This window comes from Galeopterus variegatus, unplaced genomic scaffold (assembly GCF_000696425.1).
Source record: "Galeopterus variegatus unplaced genomic scaffold, G_variegatus-3.0.2 Scaffold1798, whole genome shotgun sequence".
NCBI lineage: Eukaryota > Metazoa > Chordata > Mammalia > Dermoptera > Cynocephalidae > Galeopterus > Galeopterus variegatus.
In genome coordinates, this window is record NW_007727909.1 from 73262 (window position 1) to 92310 (window position 19049).

The window sequence follows — 19049 nt, forward strand, 5'->3', positions numbered from 1 at the left end:
AGGGTTCGGATCCCACATACAGACCGGTTCCCGCTCACTGGCTGAGCGAGGTGTGGGAGCAACACCGAGGGTTGTGATCCCGTTGCCAGTCCCGGTCCGGTACAGGCGCGACACTGAGGGTTGCGATCCGTTGCCGGACACGAAAAAAGACAAAAAGGAAAAAAAATAAATAAATAAATTTAAGTCTGTCTTACTTTTTGCCTAAAATGACTGCTTGCCATTTTTCTGTTGAAATATAAACAAATTAGAGGTGTGAATGATAATTTCAAATGTTATTGATATAACAAACTGTCTTTGGAACTCGGCACACCTTGGTTCAAATACCAACAATCAGACTAATTGGGTGAGTGCCTTTGAACAAATTAGTTAATGTTTTAGCTATTTTCCTCACCTGCAAAATATGTTTAATGCCTACCTTTCAAGATTGCAGGAAGGATTAAATGAGTAGACACATGTTAAGAGGCTTTTTATATGGCCTACATAAATGACAGTGATTATCACCATAATTGCTGGGTTATCCATATAGAGTGGTGGAAGGTAATATGAGAAAGGGTGAAGAAAAGGAACAAAGAAAACTGATAAATTAATCTTCTGCCCTGTGCCCAGCACTAATGAGTAACCAAATTAACTATTTTACATTTCCTAATCTCTCCTTATCCACCAGTGGACAATGAAGTGATCTCCTCTTTTTTATTCCTCTTTTCATTAATTGAAATACTTCTACACAATACAATATTCTACCATATGCAACATGCAAAGAAATGTAAAAGTTTCCTGTAAAGCTACATTTTAATTTTTTTTTTAACTAATTTTTTGGAGAGTTACTGTCTGAGAAACATTGCATTAAGTACCATAATTTAAAATTTTATATATTAAACTTTAAAAAAATCTGTGAGAGTGGTGGGGTTCTTCACCTTTTCTTAGTATAGATTCCTTTGAAAATCTGATTATTGCTATGTCTCTGCTAAAATGCAAGTACATATAAAATTATGGAAATGATTTCAGGAGATCCACAACCTCTCTGAAGCCCATCTGTACACCCTAAGTTAAAATACCTATCTTTGCTGGAAAATCCTTCTTCAATACAAATATTCACCATTTAAACCTGGGTGAAGTAGTTGACCAGGATTTTCCTAAATCTAGATTCTTTTTTTTTTTTTACTGACCGGTAACAGGATCGCAACCCTCGGTGTCGCGCCCGCCCCGCGCTCAGCCAGTGAGCGGGAACCGGTCTCCACATGGGATCCAAACCCTCGGCGGGAGCACCGCCGCACTCCCAAGCGGCACACTCTCCAGTGCGCCACCGGGCCGGCCCCTAAATCTAGATTCTTTAAACTAACGCAGTCCAGCATTACAAATGAAATGCAAATCACTATAGTTCCTGAATGGCAGAGCAAGTGATTTGGAGTCAAAATGTTGCCACTGTTTACTTCCTCTGTTGACAATGGAACTTGTCCAATATGGCCCAGTTTCCTTATTCTATCCAAATCTCAAGACAGCTTTGAGACAAGAGATAAACAGGAAACAGTTCTACATACACTACAAAGTTGTTAAATGATGGATGGGCTCCTGGAATTTATCCCACAGCTGTTAGAAGCATCCTCTACTTCATGTGAGTATGTCTACTTCATGTGAGTGTTTCTCAACCAGAAAGTATGAAATTAGATCAAGAGAAATCCCAGTATTGTCTGGTGTCTCCTGCCAGAGCTCCTAGAACACTCCATTGCACTTGATCTGTCCACATGTGCTCTCTACCTGATGGCCTAAGAAAAGCCGCTTGATTCATCTCTATGTTATCTGTGCCTGGCACAAGATGGATGCTGAATAAATGTTGAATAGATGAACAAATGAAAAGCATATGTGAAAGAAGCAAACTGAACACCTTTTATGCCTTAGACTCCCTCTCTACACTCCTGTCTTCTAGTTTTCAGCAACTGGATTTTAGGACCCCAACTGCTATCCCAAAGAGTCAGCAGCCAGTAAGAACTACAACTGTTTTGTGCAAACCACTGGGTTGAGCCTTCAGGAGATACACACACAGGTATATATGAGAACCACTATTGGACTGTCATAATTTGGAAATCTCTGAGTTAAGATGAGAGAACAAAGCTCACTCTCTGTAAAGACCTGGCAATTGATAAGAAAAGAGGGACTGTGCTCCTTTCACATGCTTTTTATATATTACAAAATGCTGTAAGGTCTAATGTCACAATCCTTCATTCCTTTGAAAATGTGGTAGAAAGGACTAGATATGCCAACTCCCTAAACCAGAAGTACATTTTTATTTCTAATATAATTAATCTTTTGCCTATTCTGTGGCTGTTTCTAATATACATGACAAGTTTAATTGTGTGAAATAATAATATTACACAGATGTCCAAATGATACTAAAAAGAATTTTTCGCCTGTTACCATATATGGCTATTGTGGAAAGAAAAATATTAATAACAATTACTAACGTTGTTTAGTATCTGCAAAGTGCCAGACACTGGGCTACAAACTTCACACCCACAATCTCATTTCACCCTCACAGCAATCCTATGAAGCAGGGATGATAGTTACTTCCATTTGCTAAACAACAAAAGTACCTGAAGTCACATAGCTAACACATGACAGAACATCTAAACCCAGGTATTTAGACTCTAAAGCCCACATTCTTAACTTTTAAGTGTATCAAGTAGGAGGTCACATAAAAAAAAATAATAATAATCCTTTAGTAGGAGCCTTAAACAGAAACAATTCTAATACTGTCTAAGGCACAAACAGATCCCTACACTCAGTTCCAAACACCCAAACAGAACACAAAGGCTTCTTACGCAATAACTGAATATGAAAAAGCTAGTTGCTTAACAGGAATTCAGTACAATTTCCTTGATTCAGTTTAGCTAACATTTTAAGCCAATCTGGATTATAATACCATACTCATAGAGAATTTTAAAACAACAGTAGTTTCCTAATATAGTACCCAATTTAAGGACCGTAACTTACTGCTCACATAAACCTGGAAAAATTTATATCTCCCCTCAACACTTAGTGTTCCTAATCCAAACACAACCTTACTTAATAAAATAGGAGCTAAGCACAGTAAGCAAGCTCAAACTACTGGTAAACAATGTTCAATCAATTCAGCTGCCATCAGCAGACTTTTCCCTCCACTAAGCAGTTTAGTGGCCAAGTCTCAGGTTACGGTGAACTTTAGAAGATGGGAGCGAGAACTCAGGTAAAATCCAAAGGAATTAATTGTATTTCCTATCTTGGTAGGTGGCAAGAAAGTTCCAAGCTGAATTTACATACCATTCAGTCTCAGTTCTCATCCACATTTTCATGGCCTTTCAGAATAGACTGAAAGTTCATTTCTGCATTACAATGATAACATTACCTACCAAAGAAAGGTCTCATATACGTATAACTAGGTGGGAGCGAGAAATGACATTATCATCATTAATGATATTACTGACAAGACATGCCCTGGGAGAGTTAACTACCAGGAACCAGAATTTTTGTTGGAAACCAGCAGGATCTTAAGTAAAACTACTGGTAACCTCTCTCCTTAAAAAACAATGTAAAAGAAACTACGGGCAAGATTTGACCACTTGAGGGCACCCTACCCACAAACAACTACATGGAACTTACTTAAAAACCATCTTTAAAATAATCCCCGTTCCATCCAACATTTTGGACATTGATCCAGTCCAACATTTTACTGCGCTGAAAGTGTAACTATATTTTAAAAAATAAATTTTCCCTGTTGCCAAAAGGGAAAAAGATCTTTTCGCTCCTTCCTTTTTCTTACAGCATTTCTTTGAAAAACCTAGTATATGTAAGTTCCTCCTCTGTTCCTTTGACATGTATGTAAATCTTTTTAAAGGCTAAACTAGCTAACCAGCATCAAAATCCAGGACTGTTTTTCTGAAGGGCCTGGAGCCCCCAACTTTAAATGTGAACATTAAGGAAAATAGCGCCACATCTCCCAGTCATCACGAAGTTTAGCCTAGGTGCCTTGACTATCTGCTTATCATAGAGATACAAGATGTTTTATTTTTCCTTCAGATAAAGGCAATTAAGTACCACAGATGGCCACCCCAATTACCAGGTGAATTTTGGATGAACTATGAAACAATGTATAAAAATGGTGCTGTCAAGTCTTCTTACAAGGGACAAATTACCTTTAATCTTGAGACTATGTAGGTAAGGTGTAGCATGTGCTCAGCTACTTACAAACAGTGGGAATTTCTTTTCTGTCTTGTAATCACATTAGCAGATTACCTGTGATGCTTCCCAGAGCCTGGCTTAATGCTCATTCAATAATATAACTATTCTCTTTCTTTCCCCCATTTGTGAAGAGCACTCTCTAGGTTGGTAGGAGATTTTATTTTTAACTTCTGCCCAACATGAATATATAGAACATTCTACACCCTGTCCTGGGCCACCTCACTGCTGCCTTCCCCACCTTGATGGTTCCCTCACTATAGGAAAAATATTTCTCCCTGACAAGAGCTTTTTAGACTCAGATGCACAAGCCCTGTAAAGAACTACCCCAGACACTCTTTCCCTTCTCACCCCAATGCCAACCTATCACAAAGCCCTGCTGATCCTACCTCCTAAACAGCCCTCAAATCCATCAATTTCTGCCTCCATTGAAGAGCCACAGTGATCTTTCATAAACATAGACCTGATGGTGCTACTCCCCTGACTGGGGCTTCCCACCATTTTAGGATGAGCTCCGAATCCTTGGCACGGCCTATGAGGCTTGCATGATCTGACCCCTGCCTACCTCTCTCCAACCTCATCCCCAACTTTCTTCTTCCTCCAGCCCCAATTGGGAACTTAAGCTCTGTGAGGACAGAGGCCATCCCTACTTGCTCACCACTGTATCCCTAACACATGCTAAATAAATATACATTGAAGGATAATATTGATAAAACAACTATAGCATCTTTTGTGGAAAACAAATAAACCATTAACTTACGCAAGGTGGAAGGAAAGGGAGTGTATCTTATAGATGTTTGTATCCTACATGGCTGACATAGAGCTTGGACCAAGAGAGGCTGAAAAATGTTTGTTAAATCAATTTGCTAACCAGAGACAGTCATGATGAAATACAATATTCGCACTCTGTATCTATTCAGCTTTTTAATGCAAATTACCAAATGCCAATTAAATCTCACACTTAGGTATTTATCCCTCTTCTTATCCCTAGGCCCCTTCTGTGGGCAACCAGGTCTAAACATACTTGAAGATAGGAGGCTTGGTTCTAAGACAGAGCTGGAAAACAGGCATGGCTTGTGGAGTTGACTGTATGTTCTGAGAAGCCAAATAAACCAAGACAGGGCAGCAATATCGCTCTCAGGATAAGATCCCTACCTACATTTTACATCTGACCTTACAACTTTCTCTACCCTTTGGCAACCATACGTCTTTCAGTAACTACAAGATACAAGCTCTTCCTAGCCTCAAGGTTTCTTTCACAAATGCTCTTCCCTCACCCAGGTAGCTTTATGCCCAATTTACCTCTGACTTAGTTTTGAAGTCTCAGCTAAATATCATTTTCTCAGAAAAGTCTTCCCTGCCTCTCCCCACTACTCCCTCTTCCTGCCAGGCCCCATTACCTATTCTCATAGTATCCCCTACTGTCCTCCATAGCATGTATTACAGCCATAATTAATATTTAGTTTTAATTATCTATTTGCTGTCTATCTCCCGTGCTAGATTTATAAGCAACTTCTGTTTTGTTCATCATTATACCCCCAACACCGAGCATATTGCTGATACACAGTAAGTATTCAATAAATATCTGTTAAATGAAGGAATAAATGAAATACATGGATAAGCACCAGATTTTCAGTAACATGGAATGGCTCTGCCTTTATTAGCTCCATGCCTTTGGATAAATTTCTTACCTTCTCAGACCTACTCTTCCTCTATAAATGAAGATAACAGTTCCTACTTTACAAGGTTATTGTAGGATTGAATGATCCAGTAAAGTGCTTAGCACAGTGCCTAGCACATAGCAAATACTCAATAAATATTAACTACTATTACTATTATTCAGGGATGAAGAAAAGGAGGCTTGTAAATAGTAGGGAAGGCACATTCCATGCCACTGACTAGGGCACAAACACAGCTCCCTTTATGCAAGCACAATGTTGCAAATCTGAATAAAACAAATCCTTATGCTAATAGATGGCGCCACTTTAGACAAGATCAAGTACAACATGGCGCCACCCACCTCCTCCCCTCCCGCTGCAACATAACCAGCGCCACTTTAGACAAGATCAAGTACAACATGGCGCCACCCACCTCCTCCCCTCCCGCTTCCCTTTACAAGAAGCCTCCTGACTTAAACAGAAACCCCTTTTGCTTCTGCAAGTATGCAATTCTCCACCCCGATCCACATTAGCATAATGACCCTCCTTGATGGTATCAGCCAGCCCTTGGCTCACTATATAAGCTCTATCACCCCCACACTTGGTGCTGTCCACCATTTTCGGGGCAGCCCTGGGCCCTGTGCCACTCTGAGCACAGCCCAGCAGATTTCTTTCTTTAATAAAGCTTGAACGGTACCTGGCGTCTCGGCTCACTTTTTTTCATTATGGTGCCAAAACCCAGGAAGGGTTTTGGCCAACGTCATGGACAACCCCCTCTCTCTGGAGGTGATTGGCCCTCAGCCAACCTTCCCAGACCTGGGAAACTCTACTTTTGCCGTTTCAGACCAATGCATCCAACACCAGCCTCAATTCTAGTTGAGTCAGTGGGTCTGTCCTGCCTACTTCTACAGTTCCCCCAACTACTCTCTCTACAACTCAGGTCTCTACAAAAACCCAGGCGCCTGGCCGAGGGAACCCTTCTTGTGCCCCCCAGCTATTGAAGGATGCTTCATTAGCTGATTGGTGTTTATTTTTTCTCTTGAAAAGAAGGTGGGCAACAGAGAGGACGGTCTTTATTGGCATGCTTCTTCTACCAGGACTGACTGCCCCTTCTCACCCTCTAAATGGGATCGTCACAATCTAAACCTCCACGCTCTACACCTTTGGGCCGTCTCCTGGCCAGTTTCTTGGCCTCCAGGGAGACATTGAACCTAAACATCCCGTTTTCTACTGTACTCCACGCTCTACACCTCTGGGCCATCTCCTGGCCAATTTTGCAGCCTCCAGGGAGCCATTAAAACTCAAACGCCCCTGGGCCGGCCCGGTGGCGCACTGCTACAGTGCGCCGCTTGGGAAGCGCAGCGGCGCTCCCACCGAGGGTTCGGATCCCACATACAGACCGGCCACTCACTGGCTGAGCGAGGAGTGGGGGCAACACCGAGGGTTGCGATCCCGTAGCCGGTCCCAGTCCGGTACGGGGGCGACACTGAGGGTTGCGATCCGTTGCCGGTCACGAAAAAAGACAAAAAGACAAAAAAAAAAAAAAAAAAACTCAAACGCCTCATTACAATAGATCCCAGTGGCCACAAGATGGCACTCGATTTGGATACTCACCGAAATGGCAAATGCTGTACAAGCCTTTCCCTATCTCTGAACATGTTCTTCCCTCTTGTCACAATTGTGCTATGTCTCAAATTCTCCTAGCTCATATTCAACCTCTCCTTCAGACTCAGATCAATCTTCTGATCCGTCAGCCTTCCACATTTCTCTCTCTTCCCCACACGTGGCCTCCAGACACTCTCCTCAGCCCAACTCCTCCCCTTTTCCCCCTTTGTCAGGTAACAACCCCACCTCAGGTCCGGCTTTTTGTAACCCTTCTGTGAAGTGGCTGGGATGGAAGGAATTGTCTGAGTCCATGTACAGGGAGCAGGTCTGGATGGCAGCTCAGGTACATGCTCAAAATAGGTGGCCTGTGGGAGCCATTGCTGTTCTTTGCACGTACCCAAATTGGAACTACCAGGTTGGCCAAGGGGATTGGGATCTCCGGGATATGATCACACGCCTACTTCACAACCTCCAAAAGGCTACTCACAAGTCAGTCAATTTTGACAAGCTTAGAGAGATCACACAGATATCCACTGAAAATCCCAGCGAGTTCCTAACCTGCCTCTCTGAGGCTTTACATGAACACACACGTATAGACCCAAACTCCCCTGCAGGCATGGCCCTCTTACACTCTCATTTCATTACCCAATCAGTCCCTGATATTCGAAAAAACTATAAAAGAGATCAGGCCAAATACCAGCTCCTGACTAATGCCATCCAAGGCTCACATACTCCAAAGCCAGCTGCTTCTAGGGGCAAGTCACCTGAGAACTGCTTCAAATGCAGTCAACCAGGCCACTCGGCACGGGCCTGTCATAACCTGTCCTACTACAAATGGCCAGGTCACCGGAGGATTGACTGCCACTCGCCAGAGAGGGAGTGGGCCAGTCACCAACCTATAGCCTTCGGCTTCACGGCCATCCCTATGGGGGCTTCTAGGCTTTGCCCAGGAGGAGGACTGATGATGCCCAGGGCCTGAGGCCCCCACGGAGACCACTCCGTGAACCCAGGGTAACTCACCTCATAGCAGGTAAGCTGATCACTTTTGTCATTGATACAGGAGCCATTTACTCTACCCTTCCTGAATATGCAGGAAAAACAACCCCATCCTCTATCACAATAGTAGGGGTCACGGATCAGAATACCACCCACGGATCACTCAACCACTTTCCTGCACCCTACATCACACCCAATTCACACACAAATTCTTAATAATGCCTCAATGCCCAGCCCCCTTACTGGGATGGGACATTCTTTTCAAATTCAAAGCTACTCTTACCCTAAACACTTTAACTCCAGCTACAATACTCCTGTTACAGGCCACACCCAGACCTGGCCCCAGAGGCTTCCACCTTCCCCTCCCCTTGGACAAGGTCAATCCCTAGTATGGGATGCTTCTTCTCCCTCCATTGCTATGCACCATTCCCCTATCCTTGTAAAGTTGCGGAACCCCTCTTTGTTCACTAATGTCCCACAGTAACCCATTGCTAACAAACACCTAATAGGCTTAAAACCTGTCATAGACAAACTCCTTTTTTCTCATCTCTCCTGGCCTACCCACTCGCCTTTTAATACACCCATCCTTCCGGTTATAAAGCCTAATGGTTCATACCATTTAGTACAGGACTAATCCTGACATGTGCTGTTCCCAACAACTTACTTGGACAGTACTACCTCAGGGGTTTTGGGATAGCCCCCACTTTCTGGCCATGCCTTAGCTCAAGACTTCTCTGAAGTTCCCTCAACCTCTAGCACTTTAATACTATATGTGGATGACCTCCTCCTTTGTAGCCCCTCTTATGAGGATTCATAGGCCCACACTGTTGCTCTCCTTAATTTCCTGGCCTCCAAGGGATGTCGAGTGTCCCCCAATGAGGCCCAAATTTCTTCCCCTTCAGTTCAAGAGTCTAATTTCTGAACTCCCTACTCCTACCACAAAGGGTGAAATCCTTTCTTTCTTGGGGCTTGCAGGGTATCTGCACCTATGGATTCCTAATTTTGGCGTGCTAGTAAAACTACTTTACAGGGCAGCCTGCCATTCCTTTAGATCCCACAAAGCCCATTCATTCTCCCTTCCAGTGATTAAAAGCCGCTCTCCTCGCAGCCCCAGCTCTATCTCTCTCAAACCTATCTCATCCTTTTATCCTATACATCACCAAAACCCAAGGACTGGCAGTCGGGGTCTTGGGACAAAAGGCAGGAGATATTTTCTCCCCAGCTGCATATCTCTCTAAATAACTAGATACCACATCTTGAGAATGGGCCCTTGTTTATGGGCCTTGGTGGCAGCCACCCTTTTAGCATAAGAAAGCTCTAAACCAACTTTTAAACAACAGTCAAGACCTTCTCAGCCATAAGCCTAAGTCAATTCTCTCCCTTTCCTGCCTACAATTAATTCACCTTACTGTCACTGAAAACTCCCAGTTCTCCTTTAAACCTTGCCCTCCTTTAAAATCCAGCCACTCTCATCCCAAAACACTCAAGACACTTAAAACATAATTGCATGGAGGCTTTAGACCACTTTCTCAATCCCTTTCCACACATCTCCCCGCATCCCATTACATGGTTCATAGATGGGAGTGCCACCTCCACGCCTGCCCCCTCAGGCAGGTTATGCCATAGTAAATCTAACAGAAGCTTATTGAGGCTACACAACTCCCAAAGGAGGTTGGGGTTATACACTACAGAGGACACCAAACCACCAATGACCCCATAGCCCAGGGAAACAAACTGGAGGATCTAACTGTAAAACAGGCTGCTCAATCACCAGGCCCCCACTCTTCCTCTCCTGCTTAGGTCCTTCTCGTGGCCCCTACGCCCTTATCCCAATACACACTCCAAGAAATACAACACCTCCAACAGTTGCGGGAACAGAGAAAGGACAATTGCTATATTCTCTCCAGTCGCTATGTCCTCCCTACTACACAAGCTGAGCAAATCCTTTTAGATTTCCATAATTCAGTTTATACAGGCTATGAACCCATACTATGCCTTCTTCAGCCCTTATATTACTCTCCCCACAAAAGGACATGCTATCTTCTACCCTTAGTAGATACCTTTTCAGGTTGGTTTGAGGCTTTTTCCTGCACTTCAGAGGATGCTACAGCAGTAACACATGCTCCCACCTCAGAAATCATCCCTCGTTTTGGCCTACCCATCAGTCACTCACTCGCCTATGGGCTGCCCCCCACAAGCCCACAAGCCTCAGGCCCCTCAAACTTATGTACGGTAGGCCTTTCATTCTCACACCTCTCCCTTCTAGCTCATTACCTTTAGGCCAGTATCTCCCTACTCTTTCACTCATTCAAGATCTTCTTAGGGAACAGGCCAACCTTCTATTACCTCATCCCTTCCCCATCACCCCCTCAGACTTTAAACCGAGCCCCGGACAGAAAGTGTATATTAAAACTCAAATCCCAAATCCCCTCTCACTGTGTTGGGAAGGGCCTTATACAGTACTTCTCACCACCCCCATGGCAGTAAAAGTACTAAGAAAGGCCCCTTGGTATCACTTATCCTTGGTAAAACTAGCACTTGAGACTTTACCAAAAGAAACTGTTAACATCAAGCCAGAGGGGTCCCTCTATTCAACCCCCAACCCGACATCTCCTCATGCTTCATCCATTTTAGGACCCACAAAACTAAAAATCTCCAGGACCTTCATTCTTCCCCCAATCCTAGAAGGAGGATGATCTTTCCCCCGGCGATTATCCTCTCACTCTTGCAGGCCCACTTCACGTCCTTCACACAAGAGCTACTATTTTACTGTCTGTTGAAGTACTTGCTACAGGATTGGCAGCAGCACCCCCCACCCAAAGAGTGTAACATTATGGGAAGATTTCCCCTGCACTCCTTTACCTCCTATTGGTAGGATGCTTCTTAGCAATTTCATCGTGGCAATGTCCCCTTTAAATTCTTTTGGCTCCCTAACCCTTTGCATCCTTCCCGTGTTTTTTCTCCTATCTCAATGCTCCCCCTTACCCGGAACATGGAGGTTCCAGGTCCACAGGGACGATGCAGTCCTCAGTGAATCAGACTGGTCCCCAAGCAACTCATCTGTCTCCTACTTCGCGAGAAACTTTTTGTGGCCACCCCCCTCCCTGTCAATGCAGCCCACGATGTTTCCACAAATGTCTCTTCACTTTCCTCTAATCTCGCCTCAGTGGGGACTGTCAGTGTTGTGCGGGGCCTCCCCACACTCTGCCTCACTAACACCAAACACTACCACTCACTTACCCCCTCCTCATACATGCCCTAAAACCGGAATATATCTCCTTTGTAAAACTACGTTATCCCGTTGCCTTCCCCCGCTAATGCGACTTCTTGCATATTCTTTTGGCTTGTCCCTGACATCACCCTCCAGACAGATGGAGAGATGGAGATGGGACTGGGACTAACTTCACCCCCCCCCTTAGGAAGTGCCCTCGCTCCCGCAGGGCACTGATTGTACCTTTTTAATTGGGGCAGGGATCCTTCTTGTAACTGGAACTGGCATAGCAGGCCCTGCTCCTGCCTCTCAATTCTACCAAAAACTCTCAGAAGAACTAAGCATAGACAGCATCTCCTTCCTCCAGTGACAGGTCACCTCACTCGCGACAGTCACTTTACAGAACTGCAGTCACTTTACAGAACCGTCGGGCCCTTTACTTCCTTACAGCCACACCTGCCTCTTCTTGGGGGAGTAATGCTGTTATTACATAAATGAGCCTGGGGTGATCCAAAACAACTTAAACCATTTCACTAAACCCTTTGATACCCGGGCTTATGCCCCTACTAGGACCCCTAACTGTGCGTGCCTCATCCTACTTTTTGGCCCTTGTCTCTTTTGGTGTTTCTCTAATTTCTTGCAGGAACATATGCAGGCTTTCACCAAGCAAACGGTCGCCAAACTGTCCCTGCAAGGAGGATATCAGCCCCTCAGAATCAGCGACCCTTCCCCGGAAGAATACAGCCTCCCCACATTAAACCAATACCCCGCCACCTAAATCTTTTATTTTTCCCGTATATTCGTCCATCTCCAGCAGGAAGTGGCTTCAGAAGAATGAGACCTCCGCTCTTTTCCCTATACTTAAAAGGCAGGAATAATAGATTTGCAACATAACCAGCGCCACTTTAGAGAAGACCAAGAACAAAATGGCGCAACCCACCTCCTCCCCTCCTCCCTTTCCTTTACGAGAAGCCTCCTGACTTAAACAGAAACCCCTTTTGCTTCTGCAAGGATGCAATTCTCCACCCCGATCCACATTAGCATAATGACCCTCCTTGATGGTATCAGCCAGCCCTTGGCACACTATATAATCTCTACCACCCCCACACCTGGTGCTGTCCACCATTTGCACAGCAGTCCTCGGCCCTGTGCCATTCTGAGCATAGCCCAGAAGATTTCTTTCTTTAATAAAGCTTGAACAGTACCCGGCATATTGGCTCACTTTCTTTCATAAGTATACTACAGGAATGTATTATCTAAAAGAACCCTGAAACAGATCTCTTTATAAAGCCAAGAATCTTTCTGAATATAAAGTGATCATATACTCATTTATCTGGCTTCACACTTTTGTGTATGGTGTCAGGTTCTTTTAAAGCAGAGTTCACCAGAAATCCATTACTTCAGGCAGCAGGATCCCACACCTGGGCTTTAAAACCTACAGGATCTCAGTCCAGTTGTGTTACCCCTGGTCCAGGATAGTCAGATAAAGCAACAGGTTTTGGCCTTTATTACAACTGCCCTTCCCTTCCTGCAGGAATCTCCATACTTCAATGAGAAAATGCCCCTTCATTCTGGTGTTCTTCAGCATCCCAGAGTCACCACTCCCAAACCACTTCCTCGTGTATTCTCCATTCCCCATTGCAACCCTTTTAACTTTGTTTTGGTCCTCTCTTACATTTTCCCACTTTGCACACATCTTTTAATCTCTCTGTGCCTCAATTTCTTCATCTGTAAAAACGAAAATAAAACAGTACTTCCCTCCTGAACAAATGACACAGTATATGCCATAAATTAGGATGTGGTAACTAGTATTTTGTTTCCACCGTATCCCTAATCAATCTACAACCCAGAAAAAAATTGGAACAAAGGTCCTTTCCAATGATATAAATGTTTTTTTCAGAGTCTGTGTTTTCTACAATAAAAGAAACCTCCACCTACCGCATTAGACAATGTACTGGAATAAAATGTATGATCCCAAGAAAGCTCCAAATGTTGCAATGGAAAAAAAGAAATTAATTCAGCAGAATGCCATTTATATATATTCATTTTTATAATGTTTTCCTTTAAAGCAAGCACTAATAGGAGTACATAACCTTCTTCTGTTAATCTGGAAGCTTCACAACACTGCTTTTGGGGTTAGCAGAATGCCATCCCAGGGAATCTCAGCAGAAAGGACAGCTGTCAGTTTTACTGGTCACACCTGACCAAGGCCCAGTTATGACTCTTCCATCTTCACTCACTCCCATCATAAGCCTCAGGAGAAATAAAAAGCATCATTATCTTAGGAAAAGTTGCACAAGGGAGAGGGAGAACCTCAATATGTTGATTATGTTATGGCAAGGCTCCAGGTTATCTTCTAAATATAATTTATTTAACAAAGACCCACTCAAAGGCTACCTTTTGTACTCAGATGAACATAGGTCTTGTAGAGAGGCCTGGGTCTGAAAGCCTGCCTCCCACTTATTTGGTGTAGGCAGTCTTAGCTTCCATACTTTTGAAAACATATGTGGATACCACCCACTTTACTCTGTTGCAGTGAGAAGATAGAAAGATACCTAAAACAGCCATTCTGGTGGGTGCTCAAAAGTCAGTTCCCCTCCCTGCTCTTCTGAAAAATTAGTTCTTTTTTGCTAATTCTAACTCTTAGTACCAAGCTAAAGATCTCTTTTTCCATCTGCCACTTCTCTGGAAACTGACTTACTCTTTTTTTCTCCCCCATACAGTTTGGAAGACATGAAAATCACTTCCTGGCAATTCCACTAAGAGACCAGTTGTACGCTCACTAAACATATGTGTATGTATATACTTCTCGACTCTCAAATCACTATACTAAAGGCTTAGGGACTGAAAAGAGAATTATACAGGTACCCTCTGTTGAATACCTTCTATGTGCCAGACAATAGCTGACTTCGCACAGTAACCTTATGAGTGGGCGCATTATTCCCAAAGTTACATGTGAAAAAACAGACGCTTACTTAACACATGTGCCCAAAGTCACACAGCCGAGAAAGAGCCATTCTCGTGGATGCACAAGAGTCGGCACCCTGCCCTGACTGCTGAAACACTGGATCTCCTGTGCTAGTTCTAACTCGTCACCAGGCTCGCCACCGGCCTCCAGGGCTCCAGCCCTCAGTCACGCCATCTGCACAAGCTTCGGGGCCTCCCCGGAGGTCCGTGCAGAACTGGGGAGTAAAGAGCCGCCAGCAAGGAGCACCACGGTCGCGGCGGCCTTTCCCGCACAGCGCCCTCGCCGAGCGGTGGGCGGGCCCAGCGCATCACGACACACACACATGCAGCCACTGAAACCCAGACTCCGAGACCTCAGCGACTGCGAGGTCTCACTCATAAGACAACGAGAACGCGCCAGGGCCAGGACTCGAATCTCGGTGCCTGGGCAGACTCCCTTCAGTTAAGCGCCGCGGGAATCCGGAAGTCGCCCGGGGATTCGGCGCGTCCCCTCAGGGCCTGCGGCCTTCGTTCCCCCGACCCGAGCCCAGGATTCGCCTCAGCTGAAGCCCCGACCCGGTCCCCCTCACCCTTAGAGGTTCCTTCCTCCCCAGCCCCTACCTGGTTGCTGGAAAGACCATGGTCAATCAGCTCCATCCTTCCGCCTCGGAAGTGACGTGTCCGGTCCGCACGGCTCCGACCACGCCCAGCGCTTAGGCTGCGCATGCGCGTCGGGCCTGCGTCCCTGCAGGCGTAGGTCCGTCCATCGGTCCTCCTGTATAGGTACTTTCCTTTCATCTTCCGCAGGGAATTTGGAGAGGTCGTGGTTTCGGTTCCGGGCACTTTCGGGGGAGAGCAAAGTTGGAGAATTTACGCTACAGTTATCAAGATTATTACGAAGTAGTGGGGAACAGTGGGATATGTGCGCAAAGACAAAAATCATGAAAAAGAAGAAAGGCCACAAAGAGACCCACAGGTGTATAGCCACATTTTTTCCGCACTGTAATATAATGAAAAAGATTCTCTTCAGTAATAGACCTAGGACAATTGAATGTCGATTGGGGGACAATGAACCTTGACTGCTGCCTCGTGCAAAAAATGTACCGGCCCTAAAGGAAAAGGCTGATAAATTGGGCGTTGTTAAATTTAAAACAGCTGAAGATACAATTAAGACAATGAAAAGGCAAGTAATAAAGCAGAGAAGATACTTGTAATACATATATCTGAAAATGACCTTTATTCAGGCTATATGATTCTTGCAAATAAATTTTTTAAAACACCTGAAGTGATAGAAGAGGAAGTGTGTAAAGAGGCAATAGAGAAATGGGAGGAATTCTCATAGTTCAAAAGTCAAAAGAGGCTAAAAGTATGTAAATTGAAAAAATCTCCCTCCCTATTCCCCAGACACCAGGTTTCTCTCCCCCCTAGGTAACAATGCTTTTAGCTGTGTATGTCCTTCCAGCACTTTCTTATTCGTAATCGAGCAATTATGTATATATTCAACACCCCCCACACCCCATTACACAAACAGCAATACTGTAACACTGCTCTGTTTCTTGCTTTTATTCACTTTGGTCAATTAATATATCATGGAAATCTTACAGGAATCCACAAAATCTGAAAACATAGGGGAAATTTTATTTTTAACTGAATGTTAGCTACATTTTCAAATAATATGTTTAGTATGTTTTCCTTTGACATATTTACAGGAGTTTATATACCCTCCTGGCACCTCACCATGGTTCTGAAAACTCTAGACTCCTGCTTGCCATTTCCCAAAGTTTCAATATCCCAGTAACAAACCCAGTATGATCCTGACTCCTTACTGCAAGACTGAGCCAGTTTCCAGGGTTAATTTCACTGGCCTATTATTCTCTTGCCCAATCCACCATTCAGTCCTGCTTGGAGTTTGTTCTAGAAGCAAGACAGTAGATCCCAACGTTTTCGTAGCCAATTTTAATTGGATCTGTCAAGTGCAAGTGTAAAAACTCTAACTTCCCGGCAGGATAGTATACAAATAGATCCCCACTGGTTATCACAATATCACAGCCTTCTATGAAAACAGGACAGGGGACTTCCATTTCTGCAAAGATGGAATAGACACACTTTTCCCTATTCCTCTCACTAAATACAACTAAAACCTTGGACATTATACATAAAACAAGCATAAGAAGACTGAAAAGTGGACAGCATGCAGACCAGCCAGGGACCTCAGGATCCCAGGAACAATATAGTCGTTGTTGCCTCATATGTGTACCGGAGGAACAGGCAACCTGCAAATACCAACAGACACAGACAAAGCCCCAAGAAAAGCCTGTCTCTCTAGCCAAAGGACCAGGAAAGGGGCAGCCTAGGAAGACAGAAAACTTTTAAACAATAATGGCTCCACTTCAGACAAAACCATAGAAAAAAACTTCAGCCCTTCCCTTAAGCCTGCTTAGTGGAAAGCCTAGACTGCGTCTGGTGTAAAGAGGCACCACCACGCACTTCTCCCTTCTGCTGATATGATATCAGAGAAGGCCAATTGGAGAACAGGGACTTTCATTCCTGCTGGGCAGTAAGGAGACTCTTACCTAACATGGTGTTTGTGGAAACTGCGTGAGGAACCTGGACTTCCACCCCCACTTGATTGTAAGGAGTCACCCTTCTCCTCCTTTCTGGGGCAGTGTCAGAGGGAACCATGTGGAGAGTCAGGACTTTCACTATCACTCAGCAGCAACAATGCCACCTCCCACCCCACACTCAGTGGAAGCCATATAGGGAACAGTAACTAGGTACCCCTTCCCCTCCCAGCTGTGGTGACATCAGTGGTAGCCTGCTAGGGAGCCTAAACTCCCCACTTGTGCCAGAGTCCCTCCAGGTGTCAACAAAGCCCAAGTGGAGAGCCTGGACTTCCACTCCCACCCGGCAATAATGAAGGGGCTTCCCTTTCCCCTACCAAAGTGATGTCCAAGGAAACATACTAAAACACAATATTTAAGTAATGTCCAGTGTCTTAAAATACCCAAAAATCCAAGTTTCTATCAAAAAGTGTTCATTATACCAAAAAACAGGAAGATCTAAACTTGAATGGAAAAACACGATCAACAGATGCCAACACAAATGACACAGATGTTAGAATTAGTTGACAAGGATTTTAAAGTGGCCATCATAAAAATTTTTCAATGAAAAATTACAAACATACTTGAAACAAATGAAAAAAATAGAAATTCTCAGCAAAGAAATAGAAGATATAAGAAAGAACCAAATGGAAATTTTAGAACTAAAAAATACAATAACTGAAATTAAAAACTTAATGTATGGCTCCACAGCAGAATGAGGAGTACAGAGGAAAGAATCAGCGAGGCTAGAACAATAGAGATGACCCAGTCTGACCAACAGAGGTAAAATACATTGAATAACATGAGCACACCCTCAGGGACAGGTGGGACTATAGCAAAAGATCTAACACATATGTCGTCAGAGTCAGAAAAGGAGAGGAGAAAGAGGATGGGGCTAAAAAAGTATTGGAAGAAATAATGGCTGAAATTCCCTAAATTTGGCAATAGACATAGTCCTGCACATTGAAGAAGCTGAGGGCTGGCTAGTTCAGTTGGTTAGACTGTGACGTTGATAACACCAACGTGAGGATTCAATCCCTGTACTGGCCACCTGCAAAAAAAAAAGAAGAAGAAGAAGAAGAAGAAGAAGCTGAGCAAACCCCAAGCAGGTAAACCCAAAGAAATCTATGCCAAGACACGTCATAGTAATGCTTACAAAAACTAAAGACAAAAATCTTGAAAGCAGCTGGAGAGAAAATATGTATTACTTCTAGGATAAAAACAATTCTCAGGACTGCATTTTTCTTATCAGAAACCATAGAAGCGAGTAGGAGGTGGCACAAATTCTTTAAGTGCTGAAATAAAAGAACCATCAACTCAGAACTCTATATCCAGCAAAAAATATCCTTTGGAAATGAAAGGGAAATAAAGACATTCTCACATGAAGGAAAACTAAAAGAATCTGTCACCAGTAGACCTAACCCACAAGAATGGCTCAAGAAAGTGCTCTAAACAGAAATCAAATTTTATCAAAATGATAAAAGAAGGGATCTTAGAACATCAGGAAAGAAAAAAATGATAAGAGTAAAAATATGGGTAAATAAAATAGACTTTTCTTCTCCTCTTGAGTTTTCTAAATTACGTTGAATGAATAAAGCAAAAATTATAACACTGTCTGATATGGTTCTTGGTGTGTATATTGGGAAATAGTTAAGACAACTATAAATAGGGAAGGAGGTAAGGATTCTATTCTTCATTCAACCTGGTAAAATGTGGACACCAGTAGACTGTGATAAGTTAAGTATATATAACGTAATTCCTAGATCAACCACTAAAAAGCTATACAAAGAGATACATTCAGAAGTATTATAGATGAAATGGAAT

The 19049-nt window shown here is 43.7% G+C and overlaps 1 protein-coding gene across 1 annotated transcript in view; it reads right to left on the reverse strand.

The window, feature by feature from the left end:
• Window positions 1-15302, reverse strand: part of DHRS7B (dehydrogenase/reductase (SDR family) member 7B) — a 75258-nt gene extending 59956 nt beyond the window's left edge. The window contains exon 1 of the mRNA XM_008579006.1: window positions 15247-15302. Within this exon, the coding sequence (XP_008577228.1) occupies window positions 15247-15266 (20 nt within the window). The 5' untranslated portion in view covers window positions 15267-15302. The remainder of the gene's footprint in view (window positions 1-15246) is intronic.
• Between the last annotated feature and the right edge of the window lie 3747 nt (window positions 15303-19049).